Source organism: Chlamydotis macqueenii, chromosome 3 (genome assembly GCF_036417535.1).
Source record: "Chlamydotis macqueenii isolate bChlMac1 chromosome 3, bChlMac1.mat, whole genome shotgun sequence".
NCBI lineage: Eukaryota > Metazoa > Chordata > Aves > Otidiformes > Otididae > Chlamydotis > Chlamydotis macqueenii.
In genome coordinates this window covers 2,698,360-2,711,022 of record NC_141558.1, presented here as the reverse complement: position 1 = coordinate 2,711,022, position 12,663 = coordinate 2,698,360, and the positions used below count along the sequence as shown (strand labels likewise).

At 40.5% G+C, this 12,663-nt stretch overlaps 1 protein-coding gene across 3 annotated transcripts in view; it reads right to left on the bottom strand.

Moving 5' to 3' along the window:
* MSRA (methionine sulfoxide reductase A) overlaps positions 1-12,663 on the bottom strand; it is a 290,212-nt gene that overhangs the window by 115,352 nt on the left and 162,197 nt on the right. For all 3 annotated transcript variants that reach the window (XM_086745840.1, XM_086745841.1, XM_086745842.1), the window contains exon 4: positions 3,622-3,726. In XM_086745840.1, coding sequence (XP_086601966.1) covers positions 3,622-3,726 — 105 coding nt within the window. The remainder of the gene's footprint in view (positions 1-3,621; positions 3,727-12,663) is intronic.

Sequence of the window (12,663 nt, the reverse complement as noted above, 5' to 3'; positions counted from 1 at the left end):
TGCACTAGAGGCTGAACAGAGATGACAACCATATGTCACTTGGCAGAAGTCGGGGGGTTTGTTTGCTGCTTTTTCAGTATCCCAAATGTAATGAATTATAAAATAGAGCCTAAATTAATAGTCAAGGAGGACTTTATCAGGGCCCCACACTTAGGAGATGCTCAGCTGGGAGAATCGCTTTCAACTCATAGGCTGTTTGACTTGATCAAAGGTTCTTGCTTTTCAGTAGACTTCTGTATAATACTCAGACTCAAGAGCTTCACAAAACAAGATCCAGGCTGCCTCCCAGAGAAAATTCAAATCCCAGGGAGATGCCAGGCTCATCTTGAAGGCAGGAGGTCCAACTGTTTGGAAAGCAGGAACTTCTGAATATTAATACACTCATAAAATAACGAACGATAGGACTGCCAATCTCTACTCTTCTGCACTTGGTAACATCTAGATTGATATTTGAAAGGTCTTTAACTGCAATAGAATGTATATATTTGATGTTTAACGACATTAGAATAATTAGGCAAGTCCATTATCTCTGCTGGGGGTCGGACAGCTTCAATGGCATTAACGCAACTTCTCGAGAAATGATAAGACAGTGCCACAGTCAAAGCTTTTATCCTTTTGAGTGGGCACTATATTCAAAAAGACCAGCATTTCCTGGCTATATGAGACACTGGATTCATCCAAAGAGTGTGCTGAATTTCATGAATATGAAATCTTCCTAATTTATCTGCTTAGCAAAAAACTTCTCTTTGACAGATTGGAGTCCTGCATTCCCCTAAGGCTGGCTAAATAAGACTGACTGTGTGCACATAGCTGAATCTCAGAAAAGGAGAAAAATATCACAGGTCAGAGGGATGCCTCCCACTTTTAGCATCTTTACATAAAACCACATTTCCCATAGAAAGCTAAAAGCAGGGAGTAGACACAAACCAAGGCAAAGAAACAATTTCACCTCAAAGATCTACTGCTAACTGCTCAAACTTGAAAGGGTCTATAAGCACATCATCCCTACCTTACAGAACAAAAATACCTGAAATTGGGACCTTGTGGTTTAGGTTTTCCTCAAATCAAGAAAGATGGTAGAGGTATGATGAGCTTTGCAAAGTTCTTGAACAGAGATTAGCACTAAGCAACCATAAGATACATAGGTAAAGCAACCTATCCAAGCCTGGGGCATGCAAAGTCTTCAGAGAAGACTGCCATCTTCTCTGTGGGTAAAGTGATGCTCTCACTTTTGGCAAATTACTACAGAAGAACCATTTGGAAATTGTACTGAGCCAAGCTTTAATAATGGCCCAGGTGTGTTTACACCAAGCACTGCAGTGCCACGTAGATGCTGGAGACAGTTGTGAATGACTTGGGTATCTACACAGCACAGTGCCACGCGGAGGTATTAGCTCTCATCCCTGAAGGAATACAGCCACATTAGCATGGCTCTGTGCCCGGGCTAATTAGGTGATGCTTCCCCAGTTGCCAGAAATCCAAGAGTGAATCATACATCCGCCAGCATCCAGCCTTCTTCTGGAAGCATAGACTGGAACTATTTTGAACCTCAGTTACGTGAGAATTCAAGGTGGATATGAAGACATAATGTCATCATTTTACTTTGTTTTAAAGCCAGAAGGAATCATAAATTCATCTGATTTGATCTGTTACCGTAACTACTACACTTCACCTACATACCGCTGTGTCCAGCACATGAACATCAGTCAACCTAGAGCACTGAAGTCCTCTAGAGACTGCCCACGTGTGCCACAGGCAGAGTTCAACCATACGCTGCCAAAGCCAAGACTACAGACGTGGCAGATTAGGTGGTAGCTGCCCAGATTATTTCAGCAGAAATCCATTCCTCGTACCGCTCTGGAAGTTGACGAATCCTGTAGTCCTGGCCACTAGTTCCCAGCTCTGGCAATCAGGATGACTCCTAACGTATGAACAAGACACATGACCCAATTATCGAGAAACAGGATTCTCTGCCATATCAAAACAACCAGGCCATTACGAAGCAGCCAGCCTCTGGTGATGGCCAATCTCTGGCAATCCAAAGAAAAAAAGAACAAAAAAAGGCCTAAAAACAACCACAGGTAGGACAGGGAGAAAAAGCCCTGCCAAAACCCCTATGAGCAAACCACAGAGGCCCCGAACCATGATTTGAAGACGGTCATTGTCTTAACGCAGAACTGCAAGTATTTCAAGGATGGTGCAGACGAATTGATCTGAACACAACTACAAAGGAAGGAGTTGAAAAGGGAGGCTCATAAATCATCAGATCCCAGTATAGCCCAGCGCACTTGACACACAGACACAGAGTTTCTTCTCATGACTTAAATCAAGCGCTTCTTTTAAAATGATAAATGATCTCACCTTAAAGACTCAGAAGGATGGTGATGGAAAAAATATTCCAATGTTCAACCACACTGAGAGCTGTGAAACTATTTTATGCCAAGGTGGAACTTTTCAACCTTCAGCTTCCAACTGCAGGAATTTTTTTTTTTTTTTTGGTGATGGCTTACCAGTGGTTGGGTCATCAGCCCCACTAACAGGTGTCTGCTCCTCACATAAGTACCTGTAAGGATTACTTGATAGTGTTATGTCTCTTCAACTAGTTGAACACATTTATTCACAGCACCAGGCCGGTTTTCTAGGCCTTACATCCTTTTTCTGTCCCTCATTGGAATGCTCAGCAATCTCTCTGTACAATTCCTGGTCACAAAATCAGGTCAACACAGAAACTGCACTAAATGTTCGGAGATTTTACCGACTCGGAAGAAGCTTCCCTTTTCACGTAGGCAGGAGTTGCAATAGCCATTTTTGTCTTTGCATTTTTGTTTTTGTCAGTTACTGTTTCCCAGGATGGTGTCACATTTTGAAGGTATCATCTGCATTTTTTTGTTCCCAGATGTAGTAACAAGTGGCGTAATTATGATAGCTGTTAAAATATTGAAATGAGTTACTGTGTGTAATATTTCTGGGAAATGGTAGAAGGGATGATGTTTATTGAAACTATATAAACACGTAAAATGTTTTCTCAACACAGTTTCCCATTTATGTTTGCACAGATGTGTGTAACATCATCACGAAGGCTCTTCCAAGAAAGATAAATTAAATCAAGAGGCTCAAATAAGGCAAATAGCTAAAAAGCTGTCTTTGTGCCTCTACACTCCATCTCTTACCTCTTTTTGTTCTCTTTTTCTAATCATAAAAGATATTCACTGTCATCGAAAAACACAAAAAAAACAACAAAAAATTTAATGAAGGATAAAGTTCCTCAGCACAAATGACCAGCTCTGAAGCTGCAAAGAAATACGCTTTAATTTAAGAGACAAAAGACAGCATTATAGAAGAAATTGTCATAATCAAAGTTGAAAAAAAAAATTTCTGTTGTTGACTGTGCTTCTCTGTGGGAATTTTCCCAGCACAGACAGCTGTAAAGGAGGAGGGGTATTGTGAGTTTCTGTACTCCCATTCTCTCTCTTCCTCTCTTTCTCTGTCAATAAATGTCTGCAATCATATTCTTGAGCTCCAGTGTGATTTCAAGGTTCATCTCTTCCACGCAGCTCTAACACTAATTATCCCAGCTGTAATTAGTAAGATAATTAAATACTGGCTCACTCATCACTCTACCTTGTGTCGGGTCATGATTCTCCCAGAAGACCTTGAGCAGTTTCTCAAAGCTGATGTTTTCTGGCTGATATACCACGCGTACAGCCTCTGTGTGGCCAGTCTTACCTTAAAAGACAAAATAAAATCAGATGTTATTAGTGAGAATTAGCTGGTGCATATCTAGTTTTTTATATTGAGATCCAAAGCACAGTCCTTTATTTTCCTTTTTTTTTTTCCTTAAATGTGTTTTATTTACCATCATTTATACTTAAACCTTTTCATGCAATATTTTTTATACACGCCAACTTCAAGATGTCTGCTGGTTTGGACAAGGCCATCATGAAATAAACTAAACAGAGAGGCAATAAGGTAAGAAAGGGATTGTTATTGCAGCAGTCTGTCGGCTTTCAGGAGACAAAATTAATAGTTCTTAAATATTTGTAACCAACAACTAGTAAAATATTTTTAGATATTCTAAATATGACATTAAAATATGAAAACTTATATGTCTTGACAGTTGTCCTGACAGTATAAAACTGGGCTTCAATTCCGTAAGGTAAGATACGAAAAAAAATATTTATTACAAAAACAAATTTCAAAGACATGATTACACAAGATCATACAAATAATTTTAACTGTTTCACATCATTCAAACCACCGAGGCCAACGGGCTTCAAAGAGAGCTTGATTGAACTTCATGACAGCAGACAAAGTTCAAGGAAGACTAGCAGGTGTCACAGCAATTAAAATATATTATTCCTATTTTTCAGTTACTTTATGGGCATGAATTTTTCATCTATTATCTGTCTAATCACTCACAATTTTATCGAAAGATCCAGCTTCACAAGATGTGAAGGATCTGGCCACATAACTCACTTCAGGTGTAAGTCATAGTGAGACTGATGAGTGTTTAGACATCTCAGGGTGAAAGTGCACTGCACTGAGTGCTACACAGGCATTTTATATTTTATAAACACTATATATTATTTATATGTTACAATTTATGAATATAGGCATATCTGTGGTAATAATATATGCATGAACGGGGAAACTCTTACGCTATTTCTCCGTGAAATCAGAGTGAGTAAATAGTAAACAAAAGTAAACTGGACAGCCAGATCTGCCTTTTGGACGTAATAAGCTCCTTGATCACACTAGGGCAGGTTTTTATTTCATTTATACCAGCATAAACTTCAGATTTACTCAGATGCCTTCAACAGAATTGTTGAATTTCATGCAGTGCAAAAAACCAGCTGAACCTGGCCCAGCGATGGGCTCCAAATTAGCTGTCACCAAACAAGAAAAATCAGTCTACGAGTAACTGACGAGTAGTCAGTAGAAACAGTAATTCAGTACCAAGAGAAATTCTAATTAAAAAAAAAAGTGGAAAGAAATAAAAAGGATGCTAGGATCTATTAAAGAGACATAACAGGGAAAAGTATGACAGCTTTATATCCGTTAATGGGGCACCTGAAATGAAGAAAACCTAAACGAGGCACAGAGGGGTGGGCCAGCCATTAAAAGGGATTTAAAAGACTGGGATTAAATCTAGTCTAGAATGTAGAGGAGTAAAAGGGGACACATCTGGGATATCTGGAACAAAAATTCTGATAAAATCAAATTGGTTCCTATCTAGTGTGCTTCACAATGCAACAAAGATACGCTCACTAAGATTAAAAGAGAAAAATGAAAAAGTTTCACGTAGCCTGTAGCCAAAGTCATGTCATCCTGTCCACCAGGACATAGTCCAGCCAAACGATGGCAAATTCCTCCTTCGCATGCACGACGCTTATTGAAGTCCATAGAAGCAACTCGTTATCTGAAGTCAAATTCGGACGGTAGGTTAGCAGAAAGGGCTCATACATTTAGCAGAATAAAAATACAAGTCACAGATAACTGGCTTAATAATAAAGTGAAATGGTCTATATTATGGCATGAACTGATGGCCATCTTAGGTCAGGGATGGAATTTATTCCAGATTTTTCATGGTTTAATATAGACTATCAGTGAAAATAATGGGTTTTGCCTTAGCTGAAGCCCAGGTCAGGAATTTTGTTGTTGCTTGAGCACAGTGGTCTGTCCAGCTCTCGCAGGCCTACATCGTATAGCTAAAAAGAGATTAAGGAGTGGCTTCTGACTTTAATACTTTTTTTTTTTTTTAAGCCAATATGAACCTTACGGAAGGTTCTTATCACTCAGGAGCAAATTGCTTGTCTAAGATGACTAGCTTTAGATCACAAGAGAGTTTCTTAAAGAACTTCAAAAACAACAGAGGCATTACCTTTCCTCTCAACTGAAGCAGCAATTACATCTTGTCAACACCGTCTGCTCTGAATAATCCAGAAGTTCAAAGAATCAGCTTTCTTCTTTTCCTCTGAATAAGGAAATAATGGCGCTACTCCGAGAACTATAGCCTGACCTCAAGAAAAAAAAAATCCTCAGATATGTGGCTAACAAACTGTTAGAACTCAGAGCATATTTAAAATCAATATTCATCCGCAGAAGGAGGTAATGTTGCTGGTCCTATCAGATTCACCTCTAATTTTCCTCAAAGCCTTTCTACGATCTAGTGGATTTTCTTTCAGAATACGGTGTGGCTATTTCTACTGGGAACAATCTTAGTCATTTATGGAGAGCATTCCTATTTCCCAAGAATTTTAGTGGAAACCGTGCCAATCAACCAGCCACACGTGAGCAAACAGACAGGTAAAAGGCTCACATGGGGCAGATTAAATGCAAGATTTTCTAGAAGAAGCACAGAGAAAATGGTATCAGAGGACAGGAGAAGAACAAGAGCAATCTTTCCACAGGTGCAAAATCCCTCCCAACAAGGAACGGAAAGATCCCACCCTGAGCAGCACGTGGAGACCACCAGCTCATCGGTGCCGAATGCGATTCAGCTGCAGCCAAAGTGGCCAGAGGAAGCTTAACTTGGGTTCTCTCTGGTTTATCTTCTCATTTCATTTTTTGCATCTGGCTTAAGTTTGACTATGTAAACAGAATAATCACGGTTCAGCTTGGGTTTCATACGTTTGGTACAGTACAGCACCAAAAGAACAGAGCAGGCATCAAACCAACTAATCACCCCTCTGTACCATTAAAAAAAAAAAAAAAAAAAACCCAAACCAACACTGAAATATTTCTAAACAAATAGTTTTTGTAAGATTTCTTAAAATGGAGAGGCAGTAATCAAAGAGAAACAAGGAACCCACTTGTTCTCAAAAAAGCTGCACGTCTTTTTAACGAGAAATTTAACAGGCTAACACGGAACAGCTAAAACGATCTGAAGTGATCAGTGCTAGACTTCATTCTTGCAGTGATATTCAGCTCTTCACCTCAGTGCCTCTTTCAGAATTTCTCATGAAAAGTCCATTTACTTTAAGCCATGGTATCCTCAGTTCACCTATTGCTTTTAATTAGCTGATTTTTAATATTCCACAGCAGAAGCATGCTTCACTTTAAGTTCCAAAAGTTTTAACAAGTGTGGACATTTCTAGAAGCCTTCTCCCAAAAAAAAAGCTCTAAGTTTGAACCGTGTTCTTTAAATAATTTCTTGAGTCACTAATTATAATTTCATTTGCTGTTGGCGGTGCAAATGGAAATCCTTTATTTATAGGTGCCGTTATCGGATTTCCAGTTCTGGCGCTCAGTTCTCCTTCAGCTTTTGAAGGAGCTTAGCCGCTGAAGAACCCCACCGCAGACGATAAGGCTTCATTACACCGCGGCAGAGAGGGCGGCGTGCCAACAGCAGATTGTCTGTTTATCCGAGATCCCTTTCCCACTTAGAAAACAGAGCCACTCTCGGAGGATTAGCTACAGTGAGCTCTTTCAGCGGGGATTCAAACTCTGGAAAAAATGTTCCTGTGAAGAGCAACAGAAAAAGACATCTGAGTGACACCTCAGTGCTCCTTTCCAATTTTTTTTTCTTCCTAATAGTGTTTAGATTTTCACCTCCTTAGTCATCTCCCAGGTGAGCGCCCAAGCCGACGGATTAGAGAAGCGAACTCATTCTTTTTAACTTGCCGTATCCAGTAAGCATTTAATTACTGTCGGCAAAGTGGAACAACTTCAAAGGACTGGCTTGAGAGCACCTTACCTGCGAACACCCAGGAGCTCCCTGACACAGGGGTTTCATCTCTGGCTACTGCAGCCGAGGGTGAATTAAGTCAGAAAATTTCAGCAAGTGCCCGGGCAAACCTCATGAAGTTCAACCAGGCCAAGTGCAAGGTCCTGCACATGGGTCGGGGCAATCCCAGAACAAATCCAGGCTGGGCGGAGAATGGACAGAGAGCAGCCCTGAGGAGGCCATGGGGGTGCTGGTGGATGAGAAGCTCAATGTGAGCCGGCAATGTGCGCTCACAGCCCAGAAACCAACGGCACCCTGGGCTGCACCCCCAGCAGCGTGGGCAGCAGGGCGAGGGAGGGGATTCTGCCCCTCTGCTCCGCTCTGGTGAGACCCCCCTGCAGCGCTGCGTCCAGCTCTGGAGCCCCCAACAGCAGAAGGACGTGGAGCTGTTGGAGAGGGTCCAGAGGAGGCCACGCAGATGCTGAGAGGGCTGGAGCAGCTCTGCTGTGAGGCCAGGCTGAGAGAGCTGGGGCTGTTCAGCCTGGAGAAGAGGAGGCTCCGGGGAGAGCTGAGAGCGGCTCCCAGTGCCCAAAGGGGGCTGCAGGGAAGGTGGGGAGAGACTCTTCAGCAGGGCCTGCTGGGACAGGATGAGTGGCTACTCTTTTTTTACTCTCTCCTTTATATTTTCAATAATTTTAATGACTTTGTTAGCATTGAACTAGGAGATAACGCTTGGTTTATTATTTACGGTGAATTTCTGCTTTACAAAATATAATGCTTTTCCTTCTCCGTGTGATCCACATTCTTTTATCCAGAAGTATTAAGATACGTCAATCTTAGACAGCAAGAAGCCAATTTATCAGCCAATCCTGCAGTTGTTAATCAAAATAAATAAAATTTTCCATAAATTCCAGAAACTTCTGCCTAGATGACAGGAAATCAGGTTTCTTCTAGTGCCTACATAAAGTAGCACACACAGCAGCTGCAATGTGGTGCATACCTCTATAGAGATAATTTTCTTAATTTTTTTTAGTAGAGGATAGATTAATCACATAGTAAATGAAAATTTTAAAAGATAAGAAAATTTCCTGATAGAACAATGAACTGCTATAAAATGCATTTCTGGTGACTATTGGAATCACTCCAGTTTTTACCCCATTAAATTAAAATTATGAGAATAAAGGTGACAACAAAAAATGAGGTACAAAATGTTGTTATCGATAACTTTTTTCAGAGAAATTCAGTCATATTTTTCAGTAAAAATAGCTGAATAAATTTAGAATAAGAGATTGTCAGCTTGAACTACTAATATTGGTTTTTTTCCTAAAACTCTGCAAAACAAAACTACTACATGAACCTGTTTACATTTAAAATTTATAAGGTACAGTATAAGTCCTTACTTTTTTTTTGCTAAAATCCTCCTTAGTCGTTAGCAGCAAATTGGTTTTGACAATCAGACACTGAACAAAACATCTGAAAGCAAGACCACTACTACTGACAATTTTTCTATTCTTATTTTTAAAGTAGTCCTACATTGAAGAACATATAAAAAAAAGATACAGTTTTAGGGCAAAAGAAGACAGCAAAACTGTCCTATCTTGTGGACTGGTTATGTCCTCATTAGGCTGAATGTCCAGACTGCAAGCACTTCAGGAGGGATGACTTTGGGCTCACTCTGGACTGAGTGCTTTCCACAGCTGGAGTGCACAGTGGCGGCCTACAGAAAAGATGGGGAGAAACTCTTCAGCAGGGCCTGCTGGGACAGGATGAGGGGTAGTGGTTTCAAAATAGAGGGAGGGAGATTTAGATTGGATATTAGGAAAAATTTTTTTACAATAAGGGTGGTGGAACACTGTCCCATGTTGCCCAGAGAGGCGGTGGATGCCCCATCCCTGGAAACATTCCAGGCCAGGTTGGCCGGGGCTCTGAGCAACCTGATGTGGTTGGAGATGTCCCTGCTCCTCGCAGGGGGGTTGGACTGGGTGGGCTTTGAAGGTCCCTTCCAGCCCTAACCATTCTGTGATTCTATGATTAAGTGTGGTTCTAGGGAGTATATTTTGATTTGACTTAATTCCAAAGGATTCACAGGTTCAAAAACTATCCTAGTGATTTCTTGCAGATGTCAGTGGAAAGCTTCTTTAGCATTTGTATTGGGAGAAACGTCGGCATCCATGGGAAATCAGTTGGGTTGCGCTACGCGATATGGGATATCTCTGGCTTGAGTCATGTTGCTTTGCTAGCCAGGGTACAGCGGAGATCACCGAACCAGACAAACCACATCGTCGTAAGGACTAGCCTGACATTGCTCCTGGACAATACAACAGAATATCTCACACAGCATTCAACTGAAGCAAAACTCTTGAAGATAGGCATATAATTAATGCCAGTCAACATGGCTGTATGCAATATAGGTCTTGTCAGCCAAACTCGATTTCATTCTCTCATGAAATTACAAGTCTAGTTGTAATAAATGTAGGATGTAATAGCACGGATGTAATAGACTTAGACTTTATTAATGCATTTGACTTATTACTTCATGACAGTCTGATTAAAAAATTAGCACTATACAATATCAGTAGTGCACATGTTAAATGGATTAAGAATTGTCTAAATGACAGTTCTAAAAAAAATTGTCTAAAGGGAAAAAGCATTGAATGGCAGCATTTTTATCTGTCCTCTGCAGGGATTGGTACAAAGTCTGTTGCTGTTAAAGTCTTTCCTGAGTGATTTCAAAGAAATAAAAAGTCTCAACTTACAGAATCTGTGGATAATTCAGATGAGAAGGCTGATACGATGGCCTTAGAAAGTCCAATCAAAAATGTATTAAAAAGAGTCATACGTAAAATCTCTACTTAAGGGAACAAGTGACAGACACCATACCTGCAAATAGGGAAGAATCTTTGAGGAAAGTGCAAGAGTGGCAGTAGACAATCCAGTAAATACGGAATTTCTTTGCACTGTTGCAATAAAATGGAAGAGTGACTGAATTGGGACATCTGAGTAAAAAAGAGGTTGGGAGGAACAGCACTGGAGAGATCAATCCTGACATTAAGTAGATCATCAAAAATAGTTTCCCTGACAGCCAGAAAGAGCATGATAAGTTTAGCCTTTCAAAAAGAAAAGCTAGAGGTTTTTAATTAAAGGATCTAAGCATCTTCTCAGGGAGAGAATGGCGAAGTGCAAACGGGTCTTTGAACGAGCAACGAGAAGGCGTATCAAGAGCCAGGGGTAGGAACAGAAACCAGGAAAATTCAAACAGAAACGTAGGCACATATTTTAAACACCGAAGATGGTTGTCTGCTACAAAACACTACACTGCTCCGTTACACCACTGGACCATCCGGTGCTCCTAGAAACCTACCAAGGGAAGTGTCGATTCTTCATCTCCTGACATTTTCAAATCAAATCAGATTTCCTTCTGGGAGAGACACTTCAGACAAGTACCAATTAAACTTAAAGGAGAAAGTTATAGGGCTTAAGAAAATAGTAACTGGATGAAACGTAATGACCTATGATATCAAAGATGTCAAACTAAATAATGCAGTGAGCCCTTGCCAACTTTAAATGCTGTGAATAAACGAGTGAATTGCCCCTTTTTCCCTTTGTTAACTTACCTTTAACAAAGCCTTTCTATCCCAAACACCGTTATCTGTACAAAGAGTTGGGGCTTTTGTGTTATCTTCTTTTCATCACCGTTGACGAGGTAGACTCTAACCTAACTACAGTGTCTGTATGTTCTTTATACAGGTGAGTTAACATCTTTCCGCTCCAGTGTTGGGAACAGAAAGACATCATATTGCCACATTTACAAAGTTTTCATTTAAAAGCTCAAATTTAACCCTAAACTTACTCATCAGATCGATAGAGCGTTTACATGTCAATAAACTATGTTTACTGGCAAACCAGTTACACGTGGTGCCAAGGAAATGCAATGCCAGGACTGTAACATCTAGATTCTGTGAATCTGAACACCAGATTAAGCGGGTATAGAACAAAACAAGTGACCAGGCCAGTGAGAAATGCTAGCTTTAGGTTAGGACACATTAATTATGAAGTTAATTAATGAAATGAAGGATTATATACGGAAGGAGTAATGGGAAACACAAAACCTTAGCCCAATGACTAACAGCAACTTTGTATTACTGACAGTAACTTACACTGCTGTGGAGCCAAGAATTAGGGAATAACTGGTTTATGCTGTATGTTTTCTGTAAAAACGGCATGTCAGGATAACCATTGCTCTTACAAAAACGTATTTCGTAGACTTTCAGATACTGAAAAATCACAACTTATCTCATGAAAAGCGATTTGGAGAGTGGTAAGAAATGAATGACAGTAAAAAATTTGCTCATATGAACACATTATGGTTTCAAAATAGAGGGAGGTAGATTTAGATTAGATATTAGGAAAAAAAATTTTACACTGAGGGTGGTGGAGCACTGTCCCAGGTTGCCCAGAGAGGCGGTGGATGCTCCATCCCTGGAAACATTCCAGGCCAGGTTGGCCGGGGCTCTGAGCAACCTGATGTGGTTGGAGATGTCCCTGCTCCTGGCAGGGGGGTTGGACTGGGTGGGCTTTGAAGGTCCCTTCCCACCCAAACCATTCTGCGATTCTACGATTCTAACAAAGATACTGCACGGAAGATAGGTGGTTTTGAAAAATGTCACTGAATTTGTCACTTTCCTGCCTGGGACTGAACCACTTGATAGCATAAAGCAGTAGAAAGAATTCCATTTTCTTCCCTAGACTAGGACCCAAGCTTTGGAAGAGTACAACAAAATACAGAGTCCATCATTTTTTAGTCCAAATACATTTTATTTCCATCTCCTCAGAGAAAGCACAAGGAAATCTAATGCTTGTTCCAAAGCCTTCCTGACAGCACAGTACCACTAACAGCACAGTAACGGCGTGATATACAGTTTTGATTTAACTGCATATTAACAATAAACCTTCTGTTTATATCATGTTTATAAGCGGAGCTAAAATCCACAACACAC